Below are 20,226 nucleotides of genomic sequence, written 5' to 3'. Positions count from 1 at the left end.
GAAATCCTGCACACCATGGGGTTAAAAACGATATAACGCATTCAGTTTCAACCAAATCTCCTCTGTCTTTTGAGGTCACCTGTCCCAGATGTGTCACAGACTCTGGATCCTGTATTTTTTTATATATAGCCCTGTTCCATCCAGGATTGAGAAGATAGTGGGGCAGTGGGCTTACTGTTGGATTGCTTTAACAAAATGCAAGCAAAATTAGATGAAAAACCTATCAATTGTTTTGCATCAGGTTGTTAGCAGCTTAAATGTTTCAGAGGAAAATGGTAAATAGAAAGTTCATAACAAATAAATTCTCTCACAAACAGGCAACAGCCAAGAGCTGATCAGGAAAAGTAGAGTCAGTGGAAATTGACTGTGCGGCTTGCTAATGTGAGCAGTGCAGATCTTTACTGCATATCTCAGAATCAATACTATGGCAACCATATCCGGATCATTAGTACATACAGAATTAATTAACAGATCTTTGTTTATTTTTATCACTGGAATAGGGAAAGAGAAAGATCAAAGAAAAAATATGCAAAGCTGCAATAAAGACTGCAAATATGTGAGTGATGCAAAAGTAAAATGAACTAGAAAAAATGAAACAACAAACAACTCTGAAGAAACAGTTCTGAGGAAGAGTCACTAAACCCAAAACATGAATTTACTTTGTTTCTGCAGATGCTTCCAGACCTACTGAGTTTTTCCAGTAATTTCCGTGTTTGTCACTGATTTCCAGCATCCACAGTTCTTTCGGTTTTTGTTTCAAAATAAGTCATATTCTCTATCTCATAGTGTCCTCATCATTCCTTACACACCATTCAAAATGTCCCGTTACTTAACAAGCAGGACAAATCCAAAATGGCCAATTACTGCCACATCAGTCTACTTTCGATCATCAGCGAAGTGATGGAAGGTGTCATCAACAGTGCTATCAAGCAGCACCTACTCAGCAATAACCTGTTCAGTGACACCCAGTTTGGGTTCTGCCAGAGCCACACAACTTCTGACCTCATTACAGCCTTGGTTCAAACATAGACAAAAGAGTTGAATCTCAGAGGTCAGACGAGAATGACAGCTCTCAAGATCGAGGCTGCATTCGACCAAATGTGGCATCAAGAAGCCCTAGCAAGACTGGAATCAATGGGTATTGGGGGAAAGCTCTCGAGTAGTTAGATTCATACCAAACACAAAGGAAGATGGTTGTGGTTGTTGGAGTCATCTCAGTTCTAGGACATCTCTGCAGGAGCTCCTCAGGGTAGTGTCTTAGGCCCAACCATATTCAGCTGCTTCATCCATGACCTTCCCTCCACCAGAAGGTCAGAAGTGGAATGTTCACCGATGATTGCACAATGATCAGCACCATTCACGACTCCTCAGATACTGACGCAGTCCATGTTCAAATGCAACAAGATCTGGACAATATCCAGGCTTAGGCTGACAAGTGGTAAGTAACATTCGTGTCACACAAATGCCAGACCATAACCATCACTAATAAGAGACAATTTAACCACAGCCCCTTGACATTCAATGGTGTTATCATCACTGACTCCCCACTATCAATATCCTGGGACATTCCATTGACCAGAAACTCAACAGGACTCACCACACAAACACAGTGACTGCAAGAGCAGGTCAGAGGCTAGGAATACTGCAGCAAGTAATTCACCTCCTGACTCCCCAAAGCCTGTCCACCATCTACAAAGCACAAGTCAGAAGCATAATGGAATACGACCCACTTACCTGGATGAGTGCAACTGCAACATCACTACAGAAGCTTGACACCATCCAAGAGGAAGTAATCCACTTGACTGGCACTACACCTACAAGCATTCACTCCCCCCACTACTGACGCTCAGTAGCAGCAGAGTGTGTGTACTATCTACAAGATGCACTGCAGAAATTTACCAAAAATCCTCAGACAGCACCTTGCAAACCACAAACAGTTCCATCTAGAAGGACAAGAGCAACAGATATATGGGAACACCACCACCTTCAAGTTCCCCTTCAAGCCTTTCACCATCCTGACTTGGAAATATATCACCATTCCTTCACTGTCGCTGGGCCAAAATCCTGAAAGTCCCTCCCTAATGGCATTGTGGGTCAACCCATAGCATATGGACTGGGGCATTTCAAGAAGGCAGTTCACCACCACCTTCTCAAGGGCAACTAGGGACAGACAATAAATGCAGGCCAACCAGTGATGCCCACAACCCACAAATGAATATTTTTTTTAAAAAACTAGTTTGATACTGATTGGTTCTGGGAAATTGCATATATTTCCAGGACATCATGAGGAAAATCTCCAGTTGTCCCTTCACATGTTATACTAAACCCAGGAATTGTGTATTTATTGTTTTTCCCTTTGTAATCTAAAAGTAGTTTCCCTTCAAATATACCTGACAAAATAAAGAATAAGTAGAGTTAAGGCAGCATGGTGGGAGCATAGGAACATACAGCAGCAGGTGAGGGATGCTGTAATTCATACAATGTCAGGCAGATGACATTACTTCCATTGACATCTAGGCTCCTCCACTCATACAGTAACCATAGCAAAGGTGTTGTTTAGGACAAAGGATATTTCAATATGTGATAGTAACACTATTGAATGTCACAGGGGAGAGTTTGTTTTTTTTCTTGTAAGGGATGACCATTGTTTGGTGCTTGTGTTACAGAATTCTGCATGCAATCTATCAGCCTAGGTCTAAATGTTGTCTAGATCATGCTGAATGTCAACACAGACAGTTACATTATTTGTTGAGTCAAGATGGGACATGGACATTCTACAATAACCACTGAACATTTGATCTTATCTTCAGTGATGAAGCAACTGAAGATGGCTGGCCCCAGACTACCCTGGGCAATGTCCTGGAGCAAAAATGGTTGGCCTGTACAACCAGAACCATCTTCCTTTGTTGTAAGATGGGCCACCAGCGAGTGAAGAGATTTTCCTATTCTTTTTGATTTCAATTTTGATCAGGCTTTGTCACTATTTTCAAATACTGTCTTCATGTCAAAGAAAGTTGTGCTACAGCATCTCAGGAATTAGCCCTTCTGTCCATGTTTGGACAAAGGGCATAATGAGTTCTAGACCTAAATGATCTTCGCCAGCCCCATATGAAATATCAGCAATCAGTTGTTATTGTATAAGTACTGTTTGGTTGCGCTGTCAATCATGTCTCATCACTTCGCTGATGATTGAGTAGAGACTGATATGCAGTAAATGTCTGGTTTGCTTTTGTCCTGACATGGCACATGCAAAGGCAATTTCCTAGCTGGTCAAATTGTCAGGAAGGTTGTACTGAAAGAGCTTGGCTTGGGACACAACGAATTCTGGAGTTCATATCTTCACAACAGTCAGGATATTGTCAGTGTACATTACCTTTGTTTATCCAGAATAGTAAGTTGTTTCTTAATATTTTGTGGACTGACATCTCTGATGCTGGTGAACTTCAAGAGTAGACTGGCCAAAGATGGCTCAATACTTCTGAGTCAACCTTTGCACAAAGTTCCACCTTCACTGAGGATGAGGATGTTCATGGAGCCTCCTACACCCATTAGTTCTTTAGCATATGTAGTCCACTCCAATTCATTTCTATATGTGGCAGAACTGCAGACCTCTGATCAGACCCCTTTGTTGTGGAATCACATAATAAGGTCTGCTGTTCATCATAGTGTTGAAGATTACACCTTCTAGCTTATTGTCCTTCATTTTTAATTGAGCCAAGATTAGCTCCCTGTCATAATGGCAACAGTAGAATGAGGGATATTCCAGGACAAGACTTGGTGATAGTGGTTGCATGTAATCCTGCTGCTGATGACTGACAGCACCTACCAATGATGATGCACAGTTTTGAACTACTAGACTGGTTCTGAATCTAAAACAATAAGCATGACAACACTGTCACAGAACAGAATGAAGGGCATCCTCATTATGAAGGACTTTACTTCCATACAAATAGTATGGTGATTTCTTTTACCAGTATTCTTACAAATAAATGCATCTACAACAGGTAGATTAGCAAAGACAAGGTCATGTAAGTTCTCCTTCAAGTTGGTTCCCTTATCACCTACCACCTACCATCAATCAACATAGTCAGTAATGCTGTTGAGCATTTGGTGATGTATATTGAAGTCACCCACCTAGATTACAACCTGACACTTTCCTACTCTCAATAGAATGCATGTCAATTGTTTTCACTCGGCTGAAGTAATCAACACGATGCTTCCTTGTCTATATTTGACCTGATGCCTTGAGACTTAAGGGGTGTTAAATCAATGTTAAGGACTTCTAGGGCACTCCCTCCTGAACGTAGACTACTGTGCCAACATCTTTGGTGTGTCTGTCCTGCCAATTAGATTAATGATAATAGAAGACCCTGGAACATTTATTGTAAGGCATAAAATTCAATGAACATATTTGCGTCATTCTGGAACTTAGCTAGCGGATGGGATGCCTTTCTCAATTTTGGCACAAGTCCTTATTCTGTATGGGGCATTTATTTTGTCCAGTCACAAATAAGAAGATTCAAACTCACCATTGCTGCAACCCAACAGAGAGGCTTTTATCCAAAAGTTGTAAAAACTCACAAACAAGCATGAACAAACCCATAAGCACTGGCTGAATATTCACAAGTGACACATGACTCACTTCATGAATATATCAACTATAATACACAATAATTCTCAGCTGTCAGTGAGGAGAACTTTGCAGGATTGAATGGACTGGCTATGTCAGAAAACAATGTGAGGTTTTAAAAAATGTATTCAATCATGAGGTGATGTTTGTATTATTGGCTGAGCCTGCATTTATTGCCCATCCCTAGTTGCCCTTGAACCACTACTGACCATGAACTGTATACAGACCTATATGGGAGGGAATTCCAGGATTTTGATCCAGTAACAGTAAAGAAATGGCTATATATTTCCAAGTCAGGATGGTGAGTGGTTTGGAAGGGAACATGCAGATGGTGATATATTCATGTTCCTGCTGCTCTTTTCCATCTAGATGGAAATGGTTCTAGGCTTGGAAGGTGCTGTCTAAGGAGCCTTAGTGATTTTTTGCAGTGATTCTTGTAGGTTGTGCACATTTTTGCTACTGAGCATTAAGGAGTGGAGGGATTTTGTGAATGTGGTACTTTCTCCTGGATGGTGTCAAGCTTCCTGAGTGTTGTTGGAGCTCCACTCCTCCAGGCAAATGGAGCATATTCCAGCAAACTATTGCCTTATGCCTTGTAGATGGTAGACAGGCTTTGATCAGTCAGGCGAACTGTTACTAGACTCTGACCTGCCCTTGTAACCATCTGGGTCAATCATTTTGCTCTGGGTCTGGATTCACAGTTAAGAATGAATCACCTGATGTGCATTTGGAGGCAAGATCAAGTAAAGACATATTTCTGAATGTAAAGTACATTAATAAACAATAATATCCAGTAAAAATGTTGGCATACTCTGCAGATGAAGTCCTTGCAGTGAATGTCATTCAGCAAGGTGTTCCAGAATTTTGACTCATAATAATGAAACAGCAAGAATAACATCAATGCTAGAAAGGCATGCAACATGGAAGGGGATATAGGGATAATACTATTCTCTTGGTCTTGCTGCCAATTCTTCCTAAGTGGCTGAGATTATAAGTTTGGGATGAACTGCAGAGAAAGCCTTGCCACCTGCTATAATGTACCTCGTAGTTAGGATTACACTGACCTCCCATTTAGTGTTGCTGCAATGTTTAAGCTCATGTATAGTGCGCTGAGCAAATACTGCTTTACCTTGGATGCTGTTGTGCTTCTTCAGTGTTGCATCCATCCTCGGTCAGTGGAAAGTCATATGATGATTGCATTAGTAGTGATGCCATTAATTCCTTGCAACAATTTATTTTGTAATGGTTGTTAATGACAACACTCCCCCATCTGAGGATTTTTATTTCTTCTTTCCTAATCAACCGAGTGGGCAGACAAGTAACCACTGTGTTAAAATTTGATGTAGGTTCATCTCTTCTGAAACTGACCATCACACAAATGACACAGGAATAAGGCAAGCAATAAAATAAAACTGCTGTGTTGTTTGACATTTTAGCTGGCAGAATACAGACTCTGATCGCCAAGCAACTCGATAAAGGAGTTTTCAAAAGACTCTTCAAATTCCATTCTCATCTTGGATATTAAAAGGAACATTATATTTCTCACTGACTATAGGCAACATCATGGGCAGTTTAACTCGTATATTAAAAAAGTAGCACAAAAAGGCGAAGAAAATTCTAGAACAAAACTTGTTTTAAGTGCATGCTTTTTATTCAAAACCCAGGGATACTCTTTACAAAAGTTGACTCATTTAAGAGAAAAGCCAACAAGGATTCATTCTTAATTAATACTTATACTTTTGAACCTTTTATGTCCAGTAAATTTGTAAATTTTCCTCAAATCACTTTTATTTTACTTCATCAAGTTATCCTAATTTCAAAGGTGCTCACTTAGGAAATAATTTAACAGCCATGAACATCTAGAAAAGTAAAGTAACTATTCCAAGATAGTATTTGCTAGGTTTTTGCCTTAAAATTTTGAATCCATACTGAAAACCATTAAATACTCTTGAGAACAGCCCAGGGATTTCACACAATTTGGGAAAACTAACTCAAATGACGTTGTACAATAGCCACTGGAAACCTTCAAATGGGAAGGCAACAATGCCCAGTCACAGTTTTGTTCCATCAAGGATTATGAAAGCTGTATACTGTCCTCATTAGTCAGTAGAGGCTAAGGACATCCTGTACATATACTTCAGGAGATGCTTCCAGAACCCAGCAAATATATACTACAAAATCTGAGCTGCCAGAACTAAGGTTAAGTTAGAATACTAAAGTAAATCCTTCACCTTTCGCATACTGAGGTCTTCCACTGAAATTAGGAGTGACTTTCTTTGTGCCAAAAGTCACTTGAAATATGTAGGAGAACTAAAGGAAGTTCAGCTGAAGAGAGAGTAATGTAGTGTGAATAGTGCATATAGGAATCTACTTACAACAGGAACAGCATAGTAACTCATTATTCAATTTACAAACTGGACATGTAAGGAAATTTACTCCAAGGAAATTTACTGAACAATATTCAACTAGGAGAAAGTGAGGACTGCAGATGCTGGAGATCAGAGTTGAAAAGTGTGGTGCTGGAAAAGCACAGCCAGTCAGGCAGCATCCAAAGAGCAGGAGAATCGACATATAATGAACATTATGACTGTAACTACTCTCCTCTCTGACCTATCAGTTTCACCCCCACCTTCATCTGCCTATTGCATTCCCAGCTACCTTTCCCCAGCCCCAGCCTCCTCCCATTTATCTCTCAGCCCCCTTGGCCCACAAGCCTCATTCCTGATGGAAGGGCTTATGCCTGAAACGTCGATTTTCCTGCTCCTCGGATGCTGCCTGACCGACTGTGCTTTTCCAGCACCACACTTTTTGACTTTGAACAATATTCAAGTATGATATTGCAAACAAAAAAAAACATAAATTTTCTGATGTTTTATATTTAAGGCTTTTACTTGTACTATACACAGTAAGTTGTTTATGGTGTTGCTGATATCATTTGATGAATGCTAGCCTTTTCTTTTTAAATCCAAAGACATGCTTTGTCATTAAATTCATAAAAATGCATTATTACTTTTTAACATTGTCATTTCACAAAGTGCAAAACAACTCAATGTCTTCCAGTACTACATTTGTTACAGTTATAATGTTCTTTACATGTCTTTCATACAGGCCATGGGACTTTTCAGTTTCCAGCCTGTCAATGTACTATGTACAAAGGCCTTGGGACAGTGGCCTTTTCCCATTGTGCCTTTCTGGTAGCTGCCCCAAGCTTTACTGCTTCCCATAGCACACAGTCATGAACATTGGTCTGCAATGTTGTTGTCATGGACAACTCACTGAATTGGAAAATCCAAATATTTTGGGCAGACAAATGAACATTTTTCACTGAGGTAATGGTCCTCCACCTCCAACTGATTTTCTCTGTCTGTATCCCTGTCGGAATAGCTGATGGAGCACAGGACCACGGAGCTGCATGCGCTGAACCTCAATAAAAACACTGCATCTTTCTCCAGAACTGCTTTGCAAAAGCATTATTCATCTTTTCTCCAGAACAGCCATCTTTAGAATGACAAATGGTGGGGTAGAGATTCCAGGCTCACAAGAAGAAACTGGTAAGACATTCCTTCTTATCAAGCGACAAAGCTATGTCTTGGATATTTGTTTGAAAGTTATAGTGAGGAGGAATTGTACCAAATGGTCCAGTTCAGGAAAACATCTGACAAAATCCACTATCTTTTTTTTCCATTCAGTCTGAGGAATGTTACACTGCCATGGTCCTCAAAGATATTTTCCTGTGTAGAATCCTTCAGGAGGAATAGGTGACTCAGCACAATCCAACTGTGGCAACATGGCCAAGCTTGTCTTTTGCAACAAGAGACAGATAAAAGATTGAATCATTGCGGGCATATGAAGGTCTATACACAGTGTAATCAAGGTTGAAATAGATTTTTAATCAGAAGGGGAATCAAGGGATATAGATAAAATGCAGGAAAGTGAAGTTGAGGATTATCAGATTAGTCATGATCTCATTGAACAATGGAGCAGAATTGATGGTTTGAATGGTCTATTTCTGCTCCTAAATCTTATAGTCTTATCTGAGTCCCATATGGTCAATGCCTTATTCGGAGATCTCCAGTCTGATCTTAAAGCTTTTTATTTTCGATTCCTTTGAGAACTTACCTTATACAATGGAAAAGTACAAACAAGATTCCTTGCTAAGTACTAATATTTCAATTATATTTTGCTTAAGAGGCCATTAAATCTCTGACATAAACTTATCACTGAAAAGTAAATAGTATTGGTGGTACTGGTCCTTTCAAATATTTCCAGATTAAAGCAACATTCTGTGGAACAGGATGTGTACTGGAATGAATGTATCTCTTTGCAAATAGCAGGAAGCAATATTGTGGTTCCCCCTGTTTTCTTCCTTGTTATTAGTGAGTGATTACTAGCCTGTTTGGCACCTCACCAATATTCTAAGCATAATTTATTCTTCCTGCCTTGACATCATCTAAAATGCACAAAAAACTCATCAGCATGCTGCTGGAAAATTTATTTGCAATTGCTTTGGGATCTGCAATGTCTCAAAAAGAATTAACAGACACACTCTGTTTTCACCATCCTAAGTGCTAAGTCGAAATGAATTGGTAACAAAGTACATTTAATATTTAAATCTGAGTTTATCTGGATGGTGAAGCTATAATAAAATCATGTTGCCTCCAGAACACAAACACCTGACTCCTCAGTCAATTTGTACAGACACTGGTTAGATGTTTGGTTTTCAATACTTATTATAGTGAGGATATTAGAAAAGGCACAGTGAATAATTACCGTAATCATGCCAGAAAAATAAGTTAAAGTTATGAAAAGAAATCTGCAAAATTGTTTCTTCCCATATATCTATGTGTATTTATATGTTGGACTTGAAATACTAATGCTGTTTTACTGTCCACTGTTGGTAGAGACCTGCTGAGATTCTCCTTTTTGGTTCTAATTTCAAGTCTTCAGCATTTGCAGTATTTTGCTATTTATGAAAAATTAGTCTCTTTTTCTGCAAAACAGTGAAAATTGAAGACACAAATAATTGAGGTTTTGAGAAGGTAAGCAGCGAAAGTTTGTTTCCATAAGCTGACAAATTTGTGATATCGAGACACAGGCTTAAAGTTATCACTCGATGAATATCAAAGGAAACTTATAAGATTTTCTTTCCTTACTATGAACATGAACTGTTACACAAGCTATCGAGACAGACATTACGAATGATTGATTTTATTGTCAGGTGTATTTTACAGTAAGTACACAATAAAATAAGAATGAAAAGCTTTCATTTGTTGCCATGGCTCTGTCATTTCGAATAATTTAAGAATAAAGAAAAACAAAAATATAGCTTAAGGAGAGAATATCAGCCCTGAGCCAGCTTGTCATCATTTACTGCCATCCCTCCTCCATCGCTTTGCCAATATCTGCTCAGGATCCAACCAACGAAGTCGCCAATCCTCAGGCGCCATCTTTGTCACAGGGCCAATTCTCCTCCACCACTGCTTCTCCACCACCTGTGCTGGACCAACCTACATCAGATTCGGATCTCTCATCACTGGCCCACTTCAATGTCTCTATGATGCCCTGCTGCCACCTCTTCGTTGTCACCAGTGTTGGATCCAAACAATGTGAAGTCACCGATCCTCAGATGCCATCTTTGCTGCTGGGCCTACCTCGTTGATGTCAGCTCTGCCGCTGTAGCAGCTGCCAGTTCTGATGCCAGGTCCTGAGCTCTCCCCAGAAAAGTAAATAAGGGCTCAGTGGAATCCGCACTGGACCTCTTCGCCTCTGTGCTGGACTTGTTCAAGGTCTGCACAGGGCCCACACAATGTCTATTGTGGGCTTGCTTGAGGTCTACCCTGGGCTCTTGCTGCTGCCGATGCTGACCAAACTCAACAGAAGAGGTGAGTAAAAGTATAGAAAGAAAAGAAACAAGAGAAGAGAGACAAATAATGAAAAAAAAGCAATCAGAGCAGATGAGCTCCAGCTCAGGAGCCCTACTCCTGATGCCAGCTTGCTCTCTCTCTCTCACTCTCTTCCATCTGCCTCTCTTTCTCTCTCTTCTCTGAAAGAAACTGAGTAAGTATTTCAAAATAACGAGCTCAAATGAATATGTAGAAGTGAGTAGAAAGTAAAAAGTTTCAAGTTAAACACTGATTTCACTATAGTGGGCTAAATGGCTTGTTCTGTTCTCATTGCCATGTATCTGGTACTGCATATGATACTTCTGACATTCATATATTAGATATTGGCTTACCTGCGAAATGGCGTAATCCATCTTCCAAGTTCAAGATTGCAGAATGAGCTGCTGTGCATACAGCACACATACAGCTGAACTGTGTGATCCCAATGGGGACAAGTTTCATCTTTTGTTCCAGGGCACGACAATGAAGCATCAAGTTCCAAACGGTCATATGAAAACAGGTCTAAGGAAACCAGAAACAGCTAACTTCAATATCATTTGTTACCATTATATGCATATTTAAATTTCAACTTGCTGATCTTCTCATTTATGCTAATAGTTTCAATGCATCAAAAATATCTCTGTTGAGAAACAAGCATGAAAGTGCAATCTGCACTAACACAAAAAAATGATTTTGTCAATTCCAAACAAAGTAAATAAATACAAAAGCCAACTAAGGGAAAAAGTTTCAAAATCACAAGGTTACAAATGGAATGATTTAAAGATAGTTATTGGACAGAAGACAAAGTGCAGAGAAAGGAGTTGTAATGTTCACATGTTCTGTGCTATAATGTAAAGAAAGATTGAGAGATTTTACACAACCAGATAGTTGAAGAAATATCTTCTTTTCATTGCACACTGTTGTCTTAATCTATGAGCTCAGTTTACAAAAACTGTCAACTCCAAATCCTCCATTTGCATCCAAGTAGGTAGGTAAGAAATGGGAAAGTGTTGGACCTTGCTGCGTGAAGCAGCAGTCTTGTGGATCTCAAGCCATCTAAACTGCACCTGACCCCAAATCCAGTCCTACAATCATCTGGCAGTCTGCGACAATGGCCTAAAACAGTTGTTAGGCACATTATATATGCAAATCACTAGCTTACTACCTGTTTTAAGAATATTCCTGCTTTTCCTTCATTAATTGGGATAGGTTTTGCCAACAATGCTCATATCCCATGCAAAGATAAATAAAACACATTCCCTGGTTGTTGTACGTCTTCCCCTCCACCACAACTCTTGACTAAGCTTGGGGATGCTCCTCATAAGAATACTGACCCTTCTGCAATGGGACAGTCATCTCCAGAAGGATGAAAGGACTGGTAATTTGCCCAAGGTGTTGAAATGAGGCCCAATGCCCGACCTATGGGAAGCTTTGAACCACCTGCTTTATGCACACACAGTTGTTGAAATGAACCGTAACAATTTAAGATGCAATCAGTATTTTTTCTGATGGAATCTTTAGTCTGCTACTACCTTTTTATTCTTGTGCACAACAGATGTAGTCTAAGGCTTTACCTTTCTCATTAACATGTCTTTCTATAGTTCTTACACACAAACAAACAGTAATCAATCAAAAACTAAGTATATCTAATGCATGTATTTATGATCTGTCATCCTTCTTAAACAGTAATTATCATCTGTGCAGTCCCAAGGCAGATGTTTTTCCATTTGTAGCATTGATCACAAAGCTTTACACATCTGCAAAGAAAATAAATTATCACTCTATTATGATATTCTGATAAATCAAGCCATAATTATACAGCCTGTTTCTCCTCAGGTCAATTAATGGGTTTCATGTTAGCCATTAACCTCCAAAAAAAAATGAAAGCATAACTAGTTCATATACAATGCTAAATTCAACATCATTCAAAATCAATCCATGCAAACCATCGTTAGTACAAACATGTAAGCTATCAGCAACTTGTATTATTCTAAACCACCATCTCTACCTATACAAGTCCTACTTTGCAGTATTCTGCTCTTACAAACATTCTATAAAATAACCATTCAATGTCTCATGCCAATAACTCTTCCTCAATCTACTATCTCATTGAAACTCTTCAAAAATGACATTTAGCCTTCTACCCAGTCTGATTTATTCCCTTTGTTTGTTTGGCCTCGTACAATATCCATTTCATATTTCCTATTCTTGAACAGAGTTACTCATTGATAAAAACTCAGATCACAAACCAAACTGAATTGATAGAGATGAAATTTGTTGCAGCATCTAGTTATACTGAGCCTTTTTAACCAGTCACAAGTTCTTGTGGAGGAATATATAGGTAAGTACTATGCTTGTATCAAGCAAGAGGCAAGGCGGCAGTCCTGCATGAACTACCACAGCTTAACAAAAGGGACAAATAAAACATAAGAATGTGCAGGGAGAATAAGTCAATATATGGCATTATTGGGGGCAAGGTACTGACTTGGATTGAAAATTGGCTGACTGACAGGAAGCAAAGAGTAGTGATAAACGGGTCCCTTTCAGAATGGCAGGTGGTGACCAGTGGGGTACCACAAGGTTCGGTGCTGGGACCGCAGCTGTTTACAATATACATTAATGATATAGATGAAGGCATTAAAAGTAATATGAGCAAATTTGCTGATAACACAAAGCTGGGTGGCAGGGTGAAATGTGAGGAGGATGTTATGAGAATATAGCGTGACTGGGACAAGCTAGGTGAGTGGACGGATGCATGGCAGAATCAGTTTAATGCGGATAAATGTGTGGTTATCCACTTTGGAGGCAAGAACAGGAAGGCAGATTACTATCTAAATGGACTAAGCAAAAGTGAGTACTGCAGATGCTGGAAGTCAGAGTCTAGATTAGAGTGGTGCTGGAAAAGCACAGCCGGTCAGGCAGCATTCGAGGAGCAGAAAAATCTATATTTCGGGCAAAAGCCATTCATCAGGACTGACGGCAGGGAGCCTCCAGGTGAAGAGATAAATGGGAAGAGTGTGGGGCTGGGGAGACGGTAGCAAAAAGTACAATAGGTAAATGGGGGTGGGGATGGAGGTGATAGGTCAGAGAGGAGGGTGGAGCGGATAGGTGGGAAGGGAGATTGGCAGGTAGGACAGGTCATGAGGATTGTGCTGAGCTGGAAGGTTGGAATTGGGGTAAGGTGGGGGGAGGGGAAACGAGGAAACTAGTGAAGTCCACATTGATGCCATAGGGTTGAAGTCCTCCGAAGAGGAAGATGAGGTGTTCTTCCTCCAGGCGTCGGGTCGTAAGGGAATGGCAGTGGAGGAGGCCCAGGACCTGTATGTCCTCGGCAGAGTGGGAGGGGGAGTTGAAATGTTTGGCCACGGGGCGATGGGGTAGATTGGTGCGGGTGTCCTGGAGATGTTCCCTAAAGCGCTCTGCGAGAAAACGTCCGGTCTACTCAATGTAGAGGAGACCGCATCGGGAGCAACGGATACAATTATTGACATTGGGTGATGTGCATGTTTATGGCCCCAGCTATGCCTGTCTCTTTGTTGGCTACATAGAACAGTCCATCTTCCGTAATTACACCGGCACCACTCCCCACCTCTTCCTCCGCTACATTGATGACTGCATTGGCGCCACCTCGTGCTCCCGCGAGGAGGCTAGCAGTTCATCAACTTCACCAACACATTACACCTCAACCTTAAATTCACCTGGACCATCTCTGACACCTCCCTCCCCTTCCTGGACCTCTCCATCTCCATCAATGACAACCGACTTGACACTGACATTTTCTACAAACCCACCGACTCCCACAGCTGGATTACACCTCTTCCCACCCTACCTCCTGCAAAATGCTATCCCATATTCTCAATTCCTCTGCCTCCGCCGTATCTACTCCCAGGAGGACCAGTTCCACCACCGAACACACCAGATGGCCTCCTTCTTTAAAGACCGCAATTTCCCTGCCCACGGGGTTGAAGATGCCCTCCAACGCATCTCATCCACATCCCGCACCTCCGTCCTCAAACCCCACCCCTCCAACTGTAACAAGGACAGAACCCCCCCGGTCCTCACCTACCACCCTACCAATCTTCGCATAAACCGTATCATCCGCCGACATTTCTGCCACCTACAAACGGACCCCACCACCAGGGATATATGTCTCTCCACAAAGCCCGTTCTCTCCGTGACTACCTGGTCAGGTCCAGGCCCATCAACAACCCACCCTCCCCTGCTGGCACCTTCCCCTACCACCACCAGAATTGCAAAACCTGCGCTCACACATCCCCCCCTCACCTCCATCCAAGGCGCCAAAGGAGCCTTCCACATCCATCAAAGTTTCACCTGCACATCCACCAATGTTTTTTATTGTATCTGTTGCTCCCGATACGGTCTCCTCTACATTGGGGAGACTGGACACCTCGCACAGCGCTTTAGGGAACATCTCTGGGACACCCGCACCAGCCTACCTCACCACCCCGTGGCCAAACATTTCATCTCCCCCTCCCACTCAGTCGAGTGTGACCCCAGACCCACAGAGATATCATTAGCTCATAGCCACACTCTTAAATGCCCTAGCAAGACATTCAATTCAGTAGCAACGAGGGATAGGCAATAAATGATAGCCTTGCCAGAAATGTCCATACATCACAAAATGCACCGTGACACCAGTGTTCAGGACAATCCAACCTTTTTGATAAACTGTCCACTATGTCTTACTGGTCCTGGATGTATAGTTGCACAAGCTCTAGATATAACATCTAACACAAGTGCAGCACTTTCTTGGCAGCATTATTCTGCCTGGGTTGTTACCTTCAGCAATTCCAGTTAATAGCTTTAGTGGCAGCAAGCCAAGTGTAAACTATTAATTTATACACAACCTCTAGATCAAATACAAAGACTGCAGAGGACATAAAGTGACGTAATTTGAGACTGCATGTGCTAAGGGGTAATTGTCAGGAAGCTGCCACTTTGTAACATCTAGAAAATAACACAATGGTCAATTAGCCATATTACTAATGACAGCCGTTACATTTTATAATAGAGGGTTAGATGTCAGTATTAAATTCTCTATGGGCATTACTCATAGACCAATTTTGCTGCCGTGTAATGTGGTTACTGTCTATAAAGCCATTTCAGTTTTAATTATACTCTTCACCTTGCTAAGTGGCAGTATAATGAACCTAGAGAAAACTGTAATTTCTCTGAAAAATGTTTCTCCTTAAACATTGAACAGAGAAAGCAAATGATTCCATTAAATTCTGATCTAAATCTTATGTTTAATCTTGTCTCCAGGTCGATTCTTTAACCAATGTTTCTATTTACCCTGTCCTCAAACTTCCCAACTTTTAAACACGCAATTACATTGACACATGATCATTAGTGTTCTATTGAGAAATATCCTAATTTCCAGGTCTTTCTTCATATTTATATTTTCCTATATTTGGACCAGGATTGTAGAGTTGAAAATTTAAGCTAGAAAAAGTATAGTGGATGATCAGGAAAATCCCATTGAAATATATTCCTTAATATCCACTTACATCTAGGATTCAGTTTTATCAATCTATCTCCTCATTGAATACTTTTAAAAATCATTTTGAAATAAATATTAAAACTGAGCTATAATAGACTTAAACCACTTAATTTTCCAAGGGAAAGTTGCACATAGTTTCTTTGCATTTCTTTCAAAGCAGAGACTGACATAATCATTTCACATAGCCACTCCTCTGTCACAGAAAACTTTCTAATTCGTAACTTATTTGAAGTAAGATATGTTTTGAACTTGTATACTTCAGGTTAAGTGGTTTAATTTCATTTCCATTATCCATGCTTTTCAGCATGTTGAAGATCTGACTATTACCTGCATTTTACAAAGGAGTACAGAATAATTCCAGGAAACGATGGACAAGATAGCTTGATAGGAAAGATATTGGAATAGAAAAGCATCTAGAAACCAAACAGTTAGTAGAAATTTCAAAAGGGAATGTCATCTGTTACCAACCTTAGCAAATTATTGGAAGAAGCAAGATAAAGAGCAGAGAAGGATAATGTAGAAGACATAATGTGTTTGGACTTTCAAAATGCCTTCAAAAGTGCCACAAGTAGCTGTATGTCTAAATTCAGGATATGTAGACTCAGAAGACAGCAGTAGAACAGACAGCAATTTAGCTATAAAACAGAAAACAGAGATTAATGGTTAATGACAGCTTCTCGGGTTGATAAAAAGGGGAAGTGATATTCCACAGGGATCAGTACTGATAGCAGTGCTTCTTGTAATTCATAATAATGATTTGACTCGTGGAATAAGAAATCAATACTAACCTTGAGCACAGTTAACACAATGGAAGCACATGATAAAATACAAGATGTTAATAGACTTACAAAATGTGTGTTTAATTGGCAAAGTAATTTCAAGACAGGCAAATGTGAGGTGATATAGTTGGAAAGGAATACTAAGGAGATGGAAATATTAAGAGACACAGGGATGTATATGAACAAATAGATTGAGAAATAAAGATTTAAACATTGTGACACAAAATGTAAACAAAGTGACACATTTTAATTAAGTTCATTAAATAAAGAAAACAAAATACCTATGCTCATTTCTGGAGGAATTGGACTGAAAAAAAGAATTAAATAAAAACAGCAAGTATTTAGGATGGAATCTGAACATGTCAGAGAAGGGGAAGATGGCGTTGTGATTCTTCAATATGAAGGTCCTGGTTGAGGGCATGGGTCAAAGAAGAGGTATCCTCTCCCTAGAGCACAGGTAGTGAAGGCCAGCCCACCAGACCCATGTGGCCTGGTCCAGGTTTGTCACCCAGGTCAGTGCCATCTCTACTGCAGAGGGAAATGACCAGCATTAAGAAGGTGAATGACTATCTCCATTCCACTAAGGTAAGTGACACACACTTCTTTCTTCTACATCACACTAATTCCATATCTTCATACTTCACATATCTCCCAACGACACTCATGCTTTGCCACTCTGACCTCTGATGGTAATGTCTCCCTCATTTATTCTCATGCCCACCAATTTCCCATACCACTGACCTGGCATAGTCTCTGCACTGCCTCCCCACCTACCCAAGACACCTCACCACCTTCTAACCACCTGCGGTAACAGTCGTGCTACCCATAATCAACACTCTTAACTCCTCTTGCACATATGCCAAGTCATTCACATCCCAGCAAATGAATAAGTTCCATTCTTCACTCGATCGCAAATCTCAAATTAGCCTCTCTGTCAGTGTAATTCTTTGCATACCATTTCTAACCACTGGGCATGACATCTGCCCTTGCTTTTGTTCTGTAGCTACCATCAGGACGTCTACCACTACCACGGAAAAACATGCAGTTGCACCAGAAGCCTTTCCTCAACCTCTAGGGAGGAGAGCATGGAGGTGTCAGAATAAGCATTGGCAAAGCTGTCTCCAGTAGCCCAGACAGGCTCCGAAACTGTGGGAACATTAGCATTAGAGAGTTTCGGTGCACAATCTGGTGCACTGTGACAACCATCAGGTAGGGATTAGGATACTTTTGTCGAGGGCTGTCCGGTTACTTTGCTTAAGGGGATGGGCCAAGGATAGGCCATCAAGTCCGGATACAGTAACAAAGGGGATGGGGATCAACAAGGAGGGGCTGCTGTAGTGGGAAGAAAAGTTGGGAGACTATTACTTCAGTGGCATAATCCTGTCTCCTTGTGGGGAAGTGGCACATCAAATGCTCACCAGACTCATCATCCTATGTCAACATGCCCTCAGTCCTGAGGTTCAGGAGCCAATACCCTGGACTGGTTTGGGAGGCAGTCCTTGACTTATTGTTCTGGAACTTTTGACTGATGGGGAGAACGACTTCCCTGAGACTTGGCTGCTTGCTTGCTGCACATATAATGTGTTTGCTGTGTAGACAGCTGGCACATGGTGCAGATATGAGATTGACATAGCACACTGCCATACAGCAAGAGCCACACCTCCTTACCTGAGGAATGCTGACTAGCAAAGCGAGCGGAGTGGATAGGTGGAAAAGGAGATAGGCAGGTAGGACAAGTCCGGACAAGTCATGGGGACAGGCGCAGCAGGTCAGGCAGCATCCAGGGAACAGGAGAATCGACGTTTCGGGCATAAGCCCTTCTTCAGGCTTATGCCCGAAACATAGATTCTCCTGTTCCCTGGATGCTGCCTGACCTGCTGCGCTTTTCCAGCAACACATTTTCAGCTCTGATCTCCAGCATCTGCAGACCTCACTTTCTCCTCAAAGTCATGGGGACAGTGCTGAGCTGGAAGTTTGGAACTAGGGTGAGGTGGGGAAGGGGAAATGAGGAAACTGTTGAAGTCCACATTGATGCCCTGGGGTTGAAGTGTTCCGAGGCGGAAGATGAGGCGTTCTTCCTCCAAGCATCTGGTGGTGAGGGAGCGGCGGTGAAGGAGGCCCAGGACCTCCATGTTCTCGGCAGAGTGGGAGGGGGAGTTGAAATGTTGAGCTACGGGACGGTGTGGTTGATTGGTGCGGGTGTCCCGGAGATGTTCCCTAAAGCGCTCTGCTAGGAGGCGCCCAGTCTCCCCAATGTAGAGGAGACCGCATCAGGAGCAACGGATACAATAAATGATATTAGTGGATGTGCAGGTAAAATTTTGATGGATGTGGAAGGCTCCTTTAGGGCCTTGGATAGAGGTGAGGGAGGAGATGTGGGCGCAGGTTTTACAGTTCCTGCAGTGGCAGGGGAAGGTGCCAGGATGGGAGGGTGGGTTGTAGGGGGGCATGGACCTGACCAGGTAGTCACGGAGGGAAGGTGGAAAGGGGTGGGGAGGGAAATATATCCCTGGTGGTGGGGTCTTTTTGGAGGTGGCGGAAATGTCGGCGGATGAGTTGGTTTATGCGAAGGTTGGTAGGGTGGAAGGTGAGCACCAGGGGCATTCTGTCCTTGTTATGGTTGGAGGGGTGGGGTCTGAGGGCGGAGGTGCAGGATGTGGACGAGATGCGTTGGAGGGCATCTTTAACTACGTGGGAAGGGAAATTGCGGTCTCTAAAGAAGGAGGCCATCTGGTGTGTTCTGTGGTGAAACTGGTCCTCCTGGGAGCAGATACGGCGGAGGCGGAGGAATTGGGAATACGGGATGGCATTTTTACAAGAGGTAGGGTGGGAAGAGGTGTAATTCAGGTAGGTGTGGGAGTCGGTGGGTTTGTAAAAAATGTCAATGTCAAGTTGGTCGTCATTAATGGAGATGGAGAGGTCCAGAAAGGGGAGGGAGGTATCAGAGATGGTCCAGATAAATTTAAGGTCAGGGTGCAATGTGTTGGTGAAGTTGATGAATTGCTCAACCTCCTCGCGGGAGCATGAGGTGGCGCCAATGCAGTCATCAATGTAGTGGAGGAAGAGGTGGGGAGTGGTGCCGGTGTAATTACGGAAGATCAACTGTTCTACATAGCCAACAAAGAGACAGGCGTAGCTGGGGCCCATATGTGTGCCCATGGCTACCCCTTTGGTCTGGAGGAAGTGGGAGGATTCGAAGAAGAAATTGTTAAGGGTGAGGACCAGTTCGGCCAAACGAATGAGAGTGTCGGTGGAAGGGTACTATTGGGGACATCTGGAGAGGAAAAAACGGAGGGCTTGGAGGCCCTGGTCATGGCGGATGGAGGTGTAAAGGGATTGGATATCCATGGTGAAGATGAGGCATTGGGGGCCGGGGAAACGGAAGTCTTGGAGGAGGTGGAGGGCGTGGGTGGT

General features: G+C 41.9%; 1 protein-coding gene across 2 annotated transcripts in view; it reads right to left on the bottom strand.

The window, feature by feature from the left end:
• Window positions 1-20,226, bottom strand: part of ngly2 (N-glycanase 2) — a 246,308-nt gene that overhangs the window by 146,170 nt on the left and 79,912 nt on the right. For both annotated transcript variants that reach the window (XM_087987132.1, XM_043689893.2), the window contains exon 7: window positions 10,866-11,034. In XM_087987132.1, the coding sequence (XP_087843258.1) occupies window positions 10,866-11,034 (169 nt within the window). The remainder of the gene's footprint in view (window positions 1-10,865; window positions 11,035-20,226) is intronic.

Source organism: Chiloscyllium plagiosum, unplaced genomic scaffold (assembly GCF_037043375.1).
Source record: "Chiloscyllium plagiosum isolate Xiang-an unplaced genomic scaffold, Cpla_swu_hap1 HiC_scaffold_5, whole genome shotgun sequence".
Lineage (NCBI taxonomy): Eukaryota > Metazoa > Chordata > Chondrichthyes > Orectolobiformes > Hemiscylliidae > Chiloscyllium > Chiloscyllium plagiosum.
Note: the sequence above shows the minus strand (reverse complement) of the source record. Positions and strands in the feature narration are given on the sequence as shown.